At 41.2% G+C, this 17,224-nt stretch overlaps 1 protein-coding gene across 3 annotated transcripts in view; it reads left to right on the top strand.

Annotated features, from left to right (window-relative positions):
• Window positions 1-3,738: 3,738 nt before the first annotated feature.
• The window catches only part of sfmbt2 (Scm like with four mbt domains 2), a 39,337-nt gene continuing 25,851 nt past the window's right edge, over window positions 3,739-17,224 (top strand). For 2 of the 3 annotated variants that reach the window (XM_041030331.1, XM_041030333.1), the window contains exons 1-4: window positions 3,739-3,867; window positions 9,768-9,941; window positions 11,628-11,722; window positions 15,669-15,909. In XM_041030331.1, the coding sequence (XP_040886265.1) occupies window positions 9,851-9,941; window positions 11,628-11,722; window positions 15,669-15,909 (427 nt within the window). In that variant the 5' untranslated portion in view covers window positions 3,739-3,867; window positions 9,768-9,850. Of the gene's footprint in view, window positions 3,868-4,120; window positions 4,143-9,767; window positions 9,942-11,627; window positions 11,723-15,668; window positions 15,910-17,224 lie in introns of those variants that run through there. The other variant, XM_041030332.1, reaches the window with a different exon arrangement.

The raw sequence follows: 17,224 nt of genomic DNA on the forward strand, positions 1-17,224 counted from the left end.
CACAACAGTAAGATTACCTTACTGTCCTGAATTTGGAGAGGTCTCCCTTCACACAGAGATCAATTAGCATGCTTATAAACTGTAAACTACCTGTGGTATGCTCACAATTTTATTTCCTTTCATTAAAAAGGAATATTTAAGCTGACAAATAAAGTAATAAGAAAAAAACAGTCAGAATAGCATGATAACAAATAAAACACAGGTGCAAGTAGGTGAGTAGGTAGGGGATGATTAATAAGAATGGTCTCGGATTTGCAAACAATTAAACATAGAATTGTTGTTTGTTTGTTTTTAAGTGATGTTGCAGATTGTTCCATGAGACCACTACATTAACTAGTAAATGCAGTATTTCACAAATCTGCTCTGGTATCCAATTTGAAGGCCTCTTTGAAACCCGCACAGGTTAAAGCTGGTAACAGCTCCACAAAATATCAAAACCCAAGTGACATGCGGTAAACCTGGGGTTTCTGGGGCCCAGTGAACCCAGGTGATGACCCAGCCTTCCATCACAAACGGCCAGCTCCAACCTGTGCCATCCTCTTTGTTTTCCTCGTGACTACGTTTTTATTTTGAAGTAACGTCTCCCTCACGTCCGGTCGCGTTTCGGCTCACTTGACGCACGGCTGTGCGGCTCCCGTAGCAGAATTCCTTGAATGTGCGCGAGACAGCCTCAGACCTTTTTTTTTTTATTATTTGTGTCAATGACACTCGGTCGTGCGCGCACGAGGGCCCACGAGGCAAATCTCCGCATCACGTGAAGATGTAAGCCTGATAACGGAGCGTTTTAACCTCAAAGTTTGTCCGGTCCAACTCATTCCGCTCAAAATAAGAGGATGTAGATGCTCTTTACAGAGTGAGGGTGTAGTTATGGGATAATTATCTGATTTATACCGGTTTACTGACTGTAGAGGATTATGTACCTGCAGCCTCAGGTAGGCACAGAGCCAACATGTATGCCAACACTACTAAGACTCGGAAAAGGTCGGTTTTAACATGGATAACATGTGGATAGATCCAGCGCTGCTACTGGCTCTGAAATGACACTAATAACACCACTTGCTGGTAAATCTGATTAAAGAATGGTTCTGTCAACGCAAACACGTTTATACCTAACATCACTGGCAGATAGCTGCATTTTTACTCCCGTCAGCATTAATGAACTGACCACGTTAAACGGAGCTGATTCTCCTCCGGCTGGGGCAAACACATGCGGAACAGTGACGGAAAGTTGTTACCAACGTCTGAACCCAAACGCATCAGTCTAAAATATTATTCGCATTTACACGCCTTTAAAAAAAGAATTACTTATTCATTTATTCACAGTGTTCACATAGTTTGGCAATTTGTAGAGCCGTGATTTTGCCAGTGTTGGCTGGTTGTTTTTTTTTTTTTCCTTTTTTATCAATCATGAATAAATAGCCAAATAAATTCCTTGTTTTGTTTCACAACAAAGACCCTGATTTGTTCTGAATAACTTTATCATCGGTCGACTGGTGATTTGTAGAATTTTACGCGTTTCCAAAATGGTTGATCGGAGCTCCAAGAACCTCCTTCAGATACATACACCACAATCATTTCACAGTGCAGCCAAAACAAAAAAAACGGTCCTCTGACGCGTGCAGTGAGGCTGCAGGCTCATGCATGTGTGTGTGTGTGTGTGTGTGTGTGTGTGTGTGTGTGTGAACCATAATCCTTCCTCCGGCGCGCTTGGAAAAGCCTCTTCTCTGGCAGATTAATGGAGCACGGCGCACGCTTCAACCATCTGTTCCTCCAGTGGCATCACACCGGCACCGGCGCCTCCTCCCCTGTCTTCATGATCCCTTTGTGTCTTCATCAATCAGATCCGCCACTGTAAATACAACACAGAACTTCCCGTTACAAGTTTCAAAATAAAGTCCTTCTTGCAGTCATGAATTATGGTGTCACTAGTTGTTATAATAGCCTACACTTATTTTGTAGCCAGTATTCCTCTGAATTACGTGGTGGCTTTCTGTGCTTGGGCCTTTAACCTTTTTGGTTCGTTGAAGAGTGATTTAGTTTACTCAGATTGTTTCGTTTAAAGAGTTTTCAAAGAACAGAAGGGGTGAAAGTATTCAGTATTTCAAATTAAAAGAGAGAACTGAGGTGGAAATAAGCTTGAAAAATGACAAAACAAATACCCTACAGAGAACTGTTTAGTTTTATATCTCGGAGCTGGTTTGATGTCACTCATATAGATCCCTTTTTTCATTCATTTATCTGTCTGTCCTGAAAAGTCGTTTCACGCTTTCCATTTTAAGGATTCCTGTTCCAAGTCTCTTTACTGACTTTCACAGTCACGAACAGGAAAACTTTCATCTGCGTGACATTTATGTAGGAATAATTTTCTGTCTTCCAACATCCATACAGAAAAAGGCAAAATAATAAAATACATCACATTGTGTGTGTGTGTGTGTGTGTGTGTGTGTGTGTGTGTGTGTGTGTGTGTGTGTGTGACAGAACCCAGGAAATGGAGTGAGAACCTCACTCCGTTTTAGTTTTATGAACTTTGCCGTTTTTGTTTTTGGGTGAGAGTCGGGTGGAACTGTGGTGATTTTTCGGGGGATTCCCAGAAAAAAAAAAGACATGTAACAAAACATTCTGCGCCTCACGCTCAAAGGTCCAGCGGACAATAGATCATTGAGAAATACTTTATTACACCTGCTGTCCTCAAAGGCCAAGCGTGAACTTCTTTGCTCAGGGAGAACACGCATGCTGTCCTTTCACTGAAGCCTAATTTAGAAAATGCCCCAACAAACCTCGTGTTGTACCGACGGTAATAATAGAAGCATGCGGGTTTCACTTTCTGCAGGCAAAGGCTTTTCTCTGCCACCAGAGTCCGGTTTAGTTAAGCACCATAAAACTTTCAGCACTTCCCACTGGGACTGACTAACCTTTACTGTCTGCGGCGTTAATATCTGTCAGTTTAGAGGTCTTTATGGAAATGTAGTGCCAATAACCTTTGAACCATGGGTATGACTGCCTGCGTATCAAAAGTGGTGCAATGCGCTCCTACCACTAGAGGATAGTGTTGACTTTGATAAGAGTTGGTCCTGGATTATTAAAAATAACAAAATCTCGGGATATGTCCCAGGATTTTATTTGGAGAAAAGTGACTGACGGAAACATGAACACCGAATCACAGGGAACTGGTCAAACGAGCCAGCGATGATAAAAGAAATCATAAATCACTGGCTTTTCAGGCTCGTCCACGCACAGAAGCAGCTATGATGATGAGACACTGCGTTGCTGCCACAGTTACATGTCCTTAAAAATATGACCACTTTTATTGTTGTTCTGATGATTGTCGAGGTTTTTCCTCCGCCTAGGCCCGTTTCCACTAAACAATAAAGCGGTGTAGGTCAGGTTATAATGGGGTTAACGGCCCGTACATCCTAAAAGAAAAGACTGATTTAATTTAGATTTATCTGCCGGTGATGTTGAATTGATGTATACTGAAGTAGATATTTGTAGGTTAATACCATTACATCAGAATCAGCTTTAATGCGAACAAAACTAATGTTTCGTTGCGTAACACACGTTTTCCGCCGTGGTGCGTTTGGTTTTGGTGCCGACTGAACTTAAGTTCCCTATTTTTATTTATTTTTTTTATCAGGATGAAGAAACATTTTTTGCCACTGCACTAAAAGGTCAATGAAGGAGTTGGCTTGAAAATATCTGTAGATGTTTTTGGACATGCGCAGATGGGAGATGCCATATTGGAACGGGGGCAGCAGCAGCTGAAATACGTCGCTCGCGTTGCTTTGCTCGGGCTCACGCGAACGAGGAGAGGAAAAAAAAAAACAGAGGGGGTCTCGAGAAGGAGAGGCGACAAAAAAACTTGGACAGGTAAGACAGGTGACGGCTCCAGCGGTCCCGGGAGGCTTTTCCGTGGCAGCTGCGTTTTCTTATTTTCGTTATGTCGACGAAATAAACAGAGGGAGAGTTATTTTCTCCTCCTCCTCCGCTTTAAAAACCCTGAAGTCCTCCCGAGGCGGTTTCTGTAGAAACGAAAAAATAGTCGCGAGCGTTCGTTCACGAGCCCAAGTTGTTCAAAGTGTCTCTCACGCGCTGTAATTAACAGCTTTCACCGGGGGAGAGGACGCTGTCTCGTGGCACTCTCGGTAATACCATTTATTGCGTTGTTTTTCCTTTCTGTTCACATGCATCATGTAATTAACTGTAATAACGTAATTTTTTTAAATAATATGCAGCAAATAACCGGCAGAGTCTGAGCTGAAACGTTATTCTGACGCGTTTTATTGCTGTGTGTAAAGACCGCGGCGCAATGTTTGTTGGATGTGAACACGAAGTTGTTTTTACAGATTAACCTTAGAAATGACTGATTGCCGTCATTCGCTTTCACACAGATGAGTCATGTGGGATTTTTTTCGTCACCCTTAGGTGCGCAAAAGCCATCGGAAAATACCGGACACTGCCAAAATGTCAAACCACTTTCAACATGGCGGGTTATGGTGTTCGTGGGGGAAAACTGTGCCTTAAAATCTTTGAACGAGGAAAAAATAAAATGATGGCAGATAACGCGCCCGGTTCTGTTTCTTTTGATGGACATACACGAGGTTTAATCAATTAAATTCAAAGTGAGCATTTAGCAACTCCGTGGGAGTTTTTTTCCGCTGCAGTTTTGAGTGTGCAAAGTACATGACCGGAGTGCCAGCCAGCCTGCTGGTCGGCTACACCCCTCACTGCCTCATCTTCCTTATGTGCACTTTACGTTTCCTCTTTCACTTTTATCAAAAATGCTGTAGCTCATTCGATTCGTCTGTTTCTGGATCACATTTTTTTTAAGATTAATATTGTTTTTCCAAATAAAACCGACAGCAGGATGATTTGATTCCACCTTTTGCTTGCAATCTTAGATTAATATGTAGATGTTTGGACAGTCCGGCGAGACATCTTTCCAAGTGTATTGTTTCTCTGCGGGTAAATTTGCAATGATTAAGCAGATAATTGGGTTAAACCTCGCGTATCTGTTCTATTATTTCGTTTTTTGCGGGCGGTCTGCAAATCCGGGGTTTACAGCTTTGCATTATTCCCGTGGATTCCTCGTCCAGATTAAATCCGTCACCATAATGAGCAGAAACAATAAAGAGTGCACGTTATGGAGCCGACGATACACGTTCATGTGCAGTATGAATAAATCATGCTTTTAGAAAAATTGTTGCTCTCAAAGATATTTTTTTCCGTGGAGCTGCGAGTGGGGATGGGTGAGCGCAGTCTCGTAGATAAAGGAAACGAGCCAAAAATATATATATATATCACATTTTAAGGGAAAAACGAAAACGTGACCACAAAAGTAAAATAGATATGATCCATTTTCTCCCCTGATAAAGATCAATATGACTCCTGCTGCACATCATTGATGGTTTGGACTGTGCTGCTTTTGCAAGAACCGTCATTTTTCATCATTTAGCTGCTTTTGATAAGACATTGTGCATTTATGTCTCCATTAAAGAGGGAAGGCAAGATAAACAGAAAGAAACAGAAACAGCCACTCCACAGGAAATGTTGACCCTTCTTTCTTTCCTTCCTTCCTTTCTTTTATTCTTTCTTTCTGCTGTTGGCAAACCAACTCTCTGTATTTGAATAAGGGGAGGATGTAGGCAAATATCAGATTTGGCCTCTCCTGTTTTTAGAAAACAAAAAGTGTGAGCATGTTGTGTGGAAAGTGTTGTGTATATGCGTGTGTGTTGCAGGAAGGTGTTTGCAGTCATTGATGTTGAAATAAGAAAGCTCCAGGCTGAGGGACCCCCCCCCCCCCCCCCCACCCTTCCCTTCCCTTCCCTTCCCTTCCCTTGGCTGCTGCACTGTTTTCCTCCTCTGTGTTTTTTGTGGTCCACCAGGGGCTGTTGCTGTTTGCCTTCATCATTTTGCAGTTAGTTGATTTCAGTGAGCATCGCAGATTGTCGTAATTGGGCATAGAACACACAGGCTGCATTGTCTGCACATCTATGTTAAAAACTGTAGGAAACAGAGGACAAATTGTTATGTCAAGGCCTCCCGTTGCCAAGAGGAAACAACTCTTGGATGGGTCTAAAAGAGGAGAACCTAATAGGGAGTAATGCAATAAAACCCAAGCCCATGCAGTGGTAGTTAATCTCCTAAATCCCCCATTAAATCTTTGGCATGGATGGGTTTAGGGAAAGGCAGGAGGACAACACGTGGATGCCCAGTGCCCCATCAGGGGGTAATCAATAAAAAAAACCCCTCCTCTCAATCTGAGACCACAGGGGCACAAATGTCCTGCGTCTAAGATTAACTCTCCCAGACCAGTTTAATCCCCCGGTGCCCAATCTGGACTGTTTCCTGCGGGACGCTGCAGACCAGTGAGATTCATCCAGAACAAACGCTGTTGGCTTGTCTCAGGGATAAAGACTGAGATGAATAGACAGCCACCTTTTCCCAGTATTGGGAAAAACTCATTTTTTAGATGCTTATATGAACATAAATGTGCTTCAGCTCTTTGCCTATGAAATGTGAGCATTCCTTAAGACCTCTGGGAACAATATTAACATGATAAAAGAGTAAAATATGTGACCGTTTAGATTCCAATGAACTTTCAAAAGTTTACTAAGAACATAAATATGTCAGGGTGAATTTTGGGGAAATGACCAATGCAGTCCATAAGTATTCAGTGACACATTTCCTGTTTTTTTGGCTCTGAACTCCAGCACACTGGATTTGAAATGAAACAAATTTCAGTTTGAAAGTTTTCAGGATGTTCACGTCTGTGCTGAGTAATAAGTGTGGGATCAGTTGGCTCTTTTTTATACATATTGCCTCCAGTTTCTGGACAGCACAGCAGGACAATGACAGGGCTACAGTTCCTACGCTGTTCATCTGATGTGGTTGTTTAAACCCCAAAATTTAAAGCTCGGAGTCAGCACTTCAACCACACAGTCATTGTTTCAGTTCAAATCCAAATGTGCTGGACTATAGAGCCAGAATACAAAATTTGGTGAATATCCATGAGGGATGCATGAATGTAAGACATTCATGCATTCAGTTATTATTTATCTGTTGATTATATTTTTGACAAATGTTTTCATCATTTACTGATCACTGATCACTTACTACTTTATAAACGACTTACTGTCGATTCATTTTGTATCAATCGACTGATCAATTTACTCACGGTTTCAACCTTCATTTCTGCTTGATGTGACCATAAAATAGCATCTTTACAGAGCTTTAGCACAGCAGTGTTGGAACAAGCAGATGCAGAAGATCTATCTGTGTAATACAGTTGTAGTGCGAGAGGGGAAAAACAGTCGCTCGAGGGGAATTTTTAGGGAAAGACCAGGTTCAAGAGCCGCTGTGAACTGCTCCTCATACTATTTTAGACGAGTGTTTGAGTGCATGCTGATGAGTTTTAATGAGCACTGTTGAGGACTGCATGTTGACAAGAGTGATGTGTCAATGCAGCTGAAGATTGTAGGGCACTTAGGCAAGACACACTGATAGGCTGCGAGGGGGGAGAGGGGCAGCGAACGGCATCATGTGAGCCAAATTAGCTCAGCTTGTTGTTTACGCAATGGATGTATGCTGGAGCCACTGTGGGACGTCAGGGGTGTGTGTGGTGGGGGGTGGCACACACAAACACACACACATGCATATACTCTGGAGTGGTTGGAGAGACTGTCACAGCCTTTGTAGCCTCACAGTTCTGTAAATAACACTCAGCTCAAACAGCAGCGGGAGCAGTTTCTGTGTGCTTTCATTTTCTCAGGATTTCAAGGGTTTTTTTGGACATAGCTTTATGTTCGTCAGAGGACTGTTGGATTCTCACGTGCCCCCCCCCCCCCCCCCCCGCCTTTATTTTTTTCCTATGGTTTCTTTTTTTCTGCCTGGGTACATGTCTGCTGTCACTTAATTAAGACTAAGGATATTTTCTGCTCGTTTGGATATTGATTTCAAAGTTGAGCGTGACAACCTGATCTGGAGCTGGTTTTGGCTTGATTGAGGATCGCTGTGTGACAGCAGCGTGCCTCAGTGTTAATTGCCAGGTTGATGAAAGTGGGTGAAGTCAGTGAGTGAGTCACTGGTGATGTGACTGCATGACCAAGGACAACTGCCAGGCAAGTGACAAACAAGGCCTGTTGTTGTGGGGATGATGATTTTTCACATATTGTTGTGTTAATTATTGAGTTCAGTGGTTTAAACCCGAGAAATAAGCCCGTTATATACATGTGATATCAAGTGATAAATGATTATACATGTGCTTTGTTTGTAAATAAACAGATGTGCTTGGGCGTCTGGTGGCCGAGTGGTTCAGACCTGTAACACATACTGTGATTTCTACGAGAGGTGACACGATTAGTCAGTCAATAGAAGATTAATCTGCAGCTATACTGATATTTAATTCATTGTTTAAGCCCTTTACAAGGAAAAGTTCTCTGATCACAGCTTCTCCAATGTGGGGATTTGTTGGTTTTGTCTCAGCTTGTAACTGCATTAATAACAAGATGATAAGCATCAGGATCTTTTTTGATTCAACTCTGCAAGTGATTGATTGATTGATCAAGTCATATGTTTGCTTCACAGTCATTAATCAGAGCAGAGTGTTACAATGTCGGGAAAAAACAAAACTTATGAGTTTTTACAAGCTGGGAAAAGATGAGACAAACAACCTGATCAGTCACAATCAGGTGTTGACTTGTGAGAAAAATACCCAACTTTTTTTTCCTGTTTGTTTTCATGGGAAAAAAAAGTATTTTCAAAAAGGAATTTCATTAATACAGGAAGAGTTTGTATTAATAGGCTGCCGACATTTCTTCAAGGCCCATTTTGACAAAGAAATATTAGAAAATTAATACATCAGTCTACTTAATTGATAACCTCTTTTAGTAAAACTGATGGTGTTTAATATATCATGGTGATTACAAGCCAAAACTAGATAGCACAACTTGCCTCTTGTATATATCACAAATACATATTTGGTGTCACACTTCCTCTTTTTCCTTCCATATTAAGCTACAGTGATGTTCCTCTGCAGCTCTGTATTCTCCCTCCACAGTTCCCTGAATGATTATTTTCAAGTCACACTCATTTATCGGCCTGTTGTCTTGCTCGTGTCATTCCAGTTTTTCTACTTTGTTGGACTCTGATTGGTTATCTGATGGAGTTTTGCTGTGGTATGCAAATACATGCAGCAGGCAAACAATATGCATTGGCAGATATTACAGAGCCCAGGCTGAAGAGGCGCAGACTGCTCTGCAATTTAACAGAATAACAGGCTTTTCACTTGGATTTAATGACGCTGAAAATTAGTTTTGTATTGAAATCTGCAAGTTGTTTGGTTTTGCTTTTGTTTCTTTTCATACACTTTGCCTCTGCTCCGGAGGTCAGCTGTCTTCTCCCTGGTTCTTGTGTTGATGAAGTTAAAAGTTTCTGGTGGTGGCATTCTTTTCTTTTTGCCTGCTCAGCCACAAATGCCGCCGCAGTTCATGCAAACCACCCACTTCTTCTTTTGTTTATTCTAAAGAAACTGGAAATGCAAAGTGCATCATTTCCTGTCCTGACGGATGATTTTTCCAGGGAAATTCTTACAAAATAGTGGCTGTTTATTGGACCAAACTTCAAAGCTTTTATGAACTGTTGGATGAAAGTTTTAAAGTTACTATCGGGGGAACTGTCACGGACCGAACAGTCTACACAAGATAGAACAGATGACTGTATTTGATAAAACATTAATTAACATTAACAATAATTGATCTTTTCTGCTTCAGGGGAGTTGAGGAAAGTGAGAGATGCAGTGAAGAACAACTGGAACATCTCAGGTCTAAAGTCAACGCTCACCAACAAGTGGAGGATGCAGTCTCGCACTCAGGAGCAGCCATTGGCCCTTACCACGGTCAAGTCATACACTTCGACCAATGGGAAAGAAGAAGCGGTGAATACAGGTGAGGCCCTATAGCTTTACCTTAAATGTGGACAGGTCGGTTGCAGAAAACCCGCCCTCGTTAGATCAAGTGATTGGCATGGCACACGTAGACTGAATGAAAGTGCATATGAGGAATCTCTCTGCTGCTGGCGATGGAAGTATTCTGGAAAGACGTGTTTTTAGATTTGGGAACCTCATCATACTCTCTGTTTATTATTTGTCTGTGAGTCACAGAAAACACTGTTTGTTCATTACGTTATTCTGACTGTTCAGTCTCTCGTAGATTTTAAAGTTTACAGTACGGGTTTTACACTGGGCTGCTTTTTCTCGGGTTTCATTTATTTAAAGGCTTATGGTAAAGGCACTAGGTGGATATAATGTCATTTTTAGGATAAATTAATTGCCATTATTGCCATTGCCATTATATGCAAACGTCATTTTATGAATGGATAAAAGAGCGCGTCAAGGGCAGCACACACACAGCAGTTTTCCTGAAAGTCTCTGGAACTACGCTGCTACACCTCCAGTAATTCCTCTGTCTGCATGACACATCCAGCATCTGTTCCAGGCCCTGATCAATATGTGTGAAATGACGCAATGCCACGTAATGTGTTTTTCCAATTGGGGCGAATATGTAATTATATAATATATAGTTTTGGAACTACACTTGGAGTCCAGTTGATGACGTATTATATCATTTTCTATTAGTATTATTATCTTTTTATTTGTACACTGTAAAAAACAGTATGCTCTGACAATGTGTATTTAGTATTTACAGTTATTATCTAGCATGGAACTAGGACAGGTGTTGAGGGAGCTCTGCTTTTACCTATATTTGTTTAAATTTTGGCGAATCTGCACCATTAAAAGTATCTACCAGCAGTCCCTGATTGCACTGTAGTCATAGAAAAACAGTCAATTGATTACTTTTGAATTGATTGATTGATTTTGATGCAAGATCACTGGAAAAAAAATGTTTTCATAGACAATTTGTGAACAGATTCATGAACATTTATCCCCAACGCAGCTGCTCTCACCGAGAAAAAGTCAATTGTGTCCTTTTCCAGCAGCATGTGTCAAACGTCTGCGTGTTTAGGTTTAACTGAAGAGAAAGGGTGAGGTTTTTGACACAGAACGTGTCAGCAGGGCGCTAAGGGTTAAACTCTGTTAGCAAAATGTTCACGAGAAGAAGAAGAAGAAGCGAGCAGACTCTACACTCTCCTCGAAACAAGCTCCATCAAAACATCAGCCTCCTACCGTTCCCTCTCATTAGACAGAGCAGGTTCAGTCCCGCACTCTTCACACTGAGGAGTCTCCAGAGATGCAACACGCACATGCACACATACATACACACACAGAGTAACACGCACACACACACAGAAACACAATGGAGGAAAAAAAATTGACATATAATACCTTGAATGAATCAATCTCCCAGAGGCAAATTGAACAACTGTCACCTTCAGGACAAACATTAGTGGAATTGCATAAGACGACTTGCAACATGCTGTGCACACAAACACATATTCCATATCATTACCTATCAATTTTGTGTTTTGGCAAGATCAGCCACATTTACAAAACATCAGGACTGTGTATTTAATTGCTACCTGCATGCTATCTCATGAGAGAAATGCATTTTTAGCCTGCAGCCAAGGCAGTTTGCCTTACTGGTGATGAGTGACGGGAGATTTTGTTTATTTAGATGCAGATTCCATGGAGGAGGAGGCAGACTTTAACTGGGAGGAGTACATGGAGGAGACGGGGGCAAACGCCGCCCCTCACACCACCTTCAAACATGTGAGTGACTGCGTATGATCTTCACCTCGCACTTAAATCCCATCCCCTGGGTGATCCTTTAAATACAGCCTCTTAAGATAAGTACCATATGCAGAAATCCTCTAACAACATATTGGAGAGAGCCGGGCCTTGGTATCATAGCGTTAATGTTGTTCAATAGAGCGCTCTCGTTTGCTTTGTTCCCTTATGACGCACAAGTTGTTAGACAACCTTTGTTGGCTTTTGTAAACTCAGTTGTAGGCAATTACTGAAGCACAAAAGAAAACAATACAATGAATGCAAATAAGCTTTTGTTTTTTTGTTTTTTTTTGAGGAAGGTCATTTAAAATTATTTAGTGACAGAAATTCCAGAGTTGAATTTAATAGGTAAGGTTTCCGAGGCACACGTTTTAATTTCAGCATTCATCATCATCCCCAACCTTTTCTGTTTCCTTTCTCTCAGGCAGGTGTGGTCATTAAGGTTGAAAACATTATAATAATATTTGGATAGATCACAGTAGGGGCAATTTATTCTTCCTATTTGTCCATGTAAATCTTTAGTCATTATTTAAAAAGGCGCAGCAATTTCCTAAATCAGTTAGGAGCTGTAGTTTTTAGGAAATATTACTCAAACAGGAGGAAATGCTTTGTTGGGACTGTTTTGTTCTCTTGTGAGTATTTGGGGCAGCAGGACACTGCGCGTGGCACTAAGTCAAAATAAACTACCATGTGTGTTTAGTTATTCTTTAGAAGTTTGTTGAATGACAACCTGATAAAATTGCGAAAAGTCAGTAAACATCAAGGTGTTTAAAATCAGAGCTTTTTCTGCAGAATCAAACCAAATTTGTCTTGCAGAGTGCCAGATTACTGGCTGTTACGTGTCTTCTACTGATCTTTATCTCGGATATCTGAGTCAGGAAATGGCATACAGCTTAAATTCTCTAGAAGACTGAATCATCAGATTTAAAAGGAACAAGGCACAACTTAAAACTTGTTGGAAATGTATTGACAAGCACATCTGTACGATCAGGCTTGATGCAATACACGGTGTTAAACACACCGGTAAAGCTTTATGGAGAGTGTCGAGGTGGCATGAAAGGGCAGCCTGTTTAACGTGTCAGACTCACCTGCTTAATCACTGCTGCTTCTTCTGCTGCTGCTGCTGCTGCTGCTGCTGTGGATCCACCTCACTCGCCTATAAGAGCAAATCAGAATCTATATTTCCATTTGTTTTTACGTGAAAACGTCCTTTTTCACTATCTGATTCAATTCAACGGATAGTTTCTGCTGCATGTTAAAAAAGACGTGTGGGTGGCTGAATTAAGGGGATTTTCCAAAATAATACTGAATCCGTTAAATGTTGTTGTTCTTCATCCAAATGCTAAGCCCAGCAGAGCTGCTGTGGTGCCAAAATGATAATGAATTTACTTCCCAAGGCGAAGCTGAAGTTGCTTAAATATATTCATAATGGCCAGATGTGATGTTTACTGTTTTTTTTCTACTTTTCACACTAAACATACAGAAAACATTAAAGGATAGTGGTGAAATTGTACCTAAGATTCAAAGTCTTGTTTATTTAAGCTTTGATTCAGTCTTTCCTGATTTTATTTATGTATTTATTTATTTTTTCAATAAAGTGATTGTACAGCTGTTTCTGTTAAAGGGACACTCCACCAATTTTACGTCAAAGTCAGCCATAGACAGAAAATACTGACACTGACTACTCAACTTGTGACAACAGTTGTATAACGTCATATCTACACACAGTCTCTACTCTGAGAGAAATATCTGAATGTCAGGTTCATTTCAGCATCTGTCCCGGGATCCAGTTTCGGTTAATTGTCCCGTTATTCTGCACCACCGTGATGTCCTGTTCTGTAATGTGAAGCATCAGCACTTAATTAGAAAATATTCAGACAAGTCCTGATGCAGTTTTACTCGCGATCCCAAAAATCCTCAGCCTGTCACCAAACAATTACGAGGCTTTGCCTCCATTAACGTGTTACATCACAGGGGAGGGCCAGATGGGCGAGTGCAGCTGATCCAGGATGTGAGGTCTTTATCCACCTCAGCTGACTCTGTCTTTGACCAGCGGAGCAGCTGTCTGTCCCGATGAGGCTCGCAGCACTCAGCTGCTGCCGGGACGGGGGTGCAAAGGTGGAGACGTGTCTGCTGGTTGGAGGAGTGTGTCAGTGTTTCAGGTTCTTACATCACTTGGAGCGATGAATGTATTAAGGGCAAGATTAGAATATGTGGGTTCTATGAGCGAGTCCCGATGTCCGACAAACTGTTGTGATTTGCGCGGCTGAGGTCTCCCGGGGAGCTAAATTGCCTTGTTGGTAAGTGGATTGAGTCACTGGGAAACAGACCATGAATTCCCCAGAAAAATGTGATTCTGTAAAGTGCAACCGTCTCTCCCTCTCTCTCTCTCCCTCTCTCTCTCCTTCTCTCTCCTTCTCTCTCTCCTTCTCTCTGCCTGGACAAATTGAAACAGTGATTTCTCTTGGGCCCACACACACACACACACACACACACACACACACACACACACACACACACACACAGTCAGTGTTTGCTGCCCGTAGCTCTCTTACATAAGCCAACCAGAGTGATACAGCACGTTTGCATTGTTGTAGCAGGAAGTCACGGGGCCATTTGTATTGTGTTTATTTCTAAGATGTTGGCTTTTTCCATTCACTTGCGAGTGTGTGCGTTTGTGTGAGTGCTGAATGTGAACATCCTGTTGGGCTTGTAGTGTTCTCAAGAATTGTATGGAAGCCTGTGGCTATGGTGGAAACGCATTATGCTGCGCTGCATTCACTGTCGTTCAGATTTATCGCTTTCTGTCCACAAGGACAAACTGAAAGGCCGTTGTTCAGCACGGAGGACTGGTTTTAGGCAGTTCTCTAAAAGTCTCCAGCTTCATTAATTCTGCTTGGTGATTATTTAAATCTCACCTGTAGGTAGCAGGTCCTAGCGGTTGTTAACACTTGCACTCTAATTATAAAAAATTAAACAGCAGTTTTGTTTATTTTTGTTTGTCAAAAATAATCACCTGCCTGGTTCGGGCTCTACTCTGTTGACTCAAATGTTTTGATATGTGATTATATCTCATGTGGGATTTGCGGTCGCAATTACAGCTGAAACAACAATTATTTTCTTTATCGATCTATTGTTTCAATTGGTTTACTCTACGAAATGTCAGCAGAGTACCCGCCACACTTCCCACAGCCCAAGTGGACTTTCGCTCTCCATGTTAGTGACACAGAATTTCTCCTATTTATTTGAAGCCTAAAACAAATCGACCCCGACGACATGATCAGTGTTACTTTCTCCTCCAGAGCCACAGAAGACATTTAACACCTGCTTTCACAGGCTGTGTATTACTTCCCAATAAGCTGACCTTTAAATGTAAAATTAGTGGAGTTCCCTTTTACACTTTGCATCTGTTTCCTATTATATATACAAACATTTTAATATATTATTTAACTGGTATCTGTCAGCTCTACTGTTCACCAGCTTTTAGTTCCACGTCTGAAGCAGCTCAGATCACAACAGTTTATTCAAGGAAAGTTTTCTCTTGAGGTCAGATTTTCATAGTTAAGATCATTATTTTCTTATTTTACTCACCAAATTCAGTCCTGAGATCCACATGGGGACGTAGAACCAACGGTAGAACAGAGTCCAACGGGGCAAGAAGCATGAGCCAAGTTTAACTAACTCTGTTTGAAAGAGAAAATAAAGGCAAATATTAAACTTGTTACTCAATCTGTTGATTAACATCCTTCCTGGTTCACATTTGGCCTGCCATTTCGGGCGCACTCATTTCAGTCTCAACCTTCAAATAGTGGTCTAGATATGACTCTCCAGATTTCAATCATAAACTTACAGAGCAAAATGTTATCTTAAAAACAGTCATTAGTCATTATATACCTTTGATGAGCTGTTGCGTCCCTGTCCCTCCCAGGTGGAGATCAGCCTGCAGAGCAGCTTCCAGCCCGGTATGAAGCTGGAAGTGGCCAATAAGAGCAGCCCGGACACGTACTGGGTGGCCACCATCATCACCACGTGTGGCCAGCTGCTGCTGCTGCGCTTCAGTGGCTACGGCGAGGACCGCAAGGCCGACTTCTGGTGTGATGTCATGACCGCCGAGCTGCATCCGGTGGGCTGGTGCGCCCAGAACAACAAGACCCTCATGCCCCCTGAAGGTAGGAAGACACACTTTGACACAGACACATGTATCTGAGCCTGATCAGTAACATATGAAATCCCTGATGTGACGGAGGTTCCTCCCTGAGCAGTGCACACTTTAACAGTTGAGGTAAATAAAAGCCCTGATCATTACCAGAACAGATTAACCCATAAAACACATCAGGTTTGGTTTGGATAAAAAAATGATGGTTATCAGAGACAGAGTTAACATTCAGTTTTCCTTTAAAGTCACGCTGGAATATAAAGTAATATAATATAATATAATATAATATAATATAATAATGAAACCACAGTGTTGGCAAGTTATCAGAATACACTGTGTTTTCTGAAATAAAATATAGAAATAATAAATATCAGTTGAGGATACAGAACTTTACTGTATTTTAGTAAAGGCTCATTTCTTCTGTACATTTATCAGCTTTTATATTTATTTATTTTTTGCTAAAAAAAAAACAGAATCTAGGTAAAAATGGCTCAAAGTCTCTGTGTGGAACATTTATTGTTCTTCTTTAAATAAGTCTGAGAGACTCTGTCATATAATTTGCGGCTCAATTTGCATTTCTTCCCCATTTCTCTCTTCACTTTCTGTAAGCAACAGAAACAAAAGCAAAAGACAATTTCCTGAGTGGTGCTTGTAGAAACAGGAACTTGTTTACTGTAAACAGTGTCTTTTAGATGTGAAGTGACTGTGCTAAAATTTGTATTTTTTCAGTATTTTTGGGGGAGATTTTATTTGAATGCCCTATGCATTTATCAGGAATAAAATATTAGAGATTAAATATTAGTTCAAATCTTATTCTAAAAGAAAAAATGTTTAGAGAAACAGTTCTGTAAAAGATGAAAATAATAAGCCTTAACTTTGCCTCATAACATGCTACGATCACACACAGTTTTTTCAAAAGATTTTCCATCCTGACACTGAAAACTGGAATATTTGGCATGAAAGTGGACATTTAAAGATATTAGACAGTAGCACAAAAGGTCAGCTGACAATAATGCACCCACTCACACTCACACTCACACACACACACACGCGAACACCTCCCATCTTCACCTTCCAAAGAATACTTTAAATAAACTGAGTGGAAAGACAGGTTTTCCTTCAAGTGCTGTGACTGTTGAGACGGCTCAGCTGCCATTTTTCTGTGTGTCACATCACACCCTCCCCGTCCTTCACTCCGTGTCATGTAACCCCGGCCTGGTTGAATGCAGGACGGGTCCTTTCTTTTCTAAAACAACCATCTTTAGCCTCTAAGAGCCAAGATCTTTTTTTCTCCTCACCTCGACCTTTTCAAAATAAAGCGTCATCCT

This window comes from Toxotes jaculatrix, chromosome 22, assembly GCF_017976425.1.
Source record: "Toxotes jaculatrix isolate fToxJac2 chromosome 22, fToxJac2.pri, whole genome shotgun sequence".
NCBI classification, from domain to species: domain Eukaryota; kingdom Metazoa; phylum Chordata; class Actinopteri; family Toxotidae; genus Toxotes; species Toxotes jaculatrix.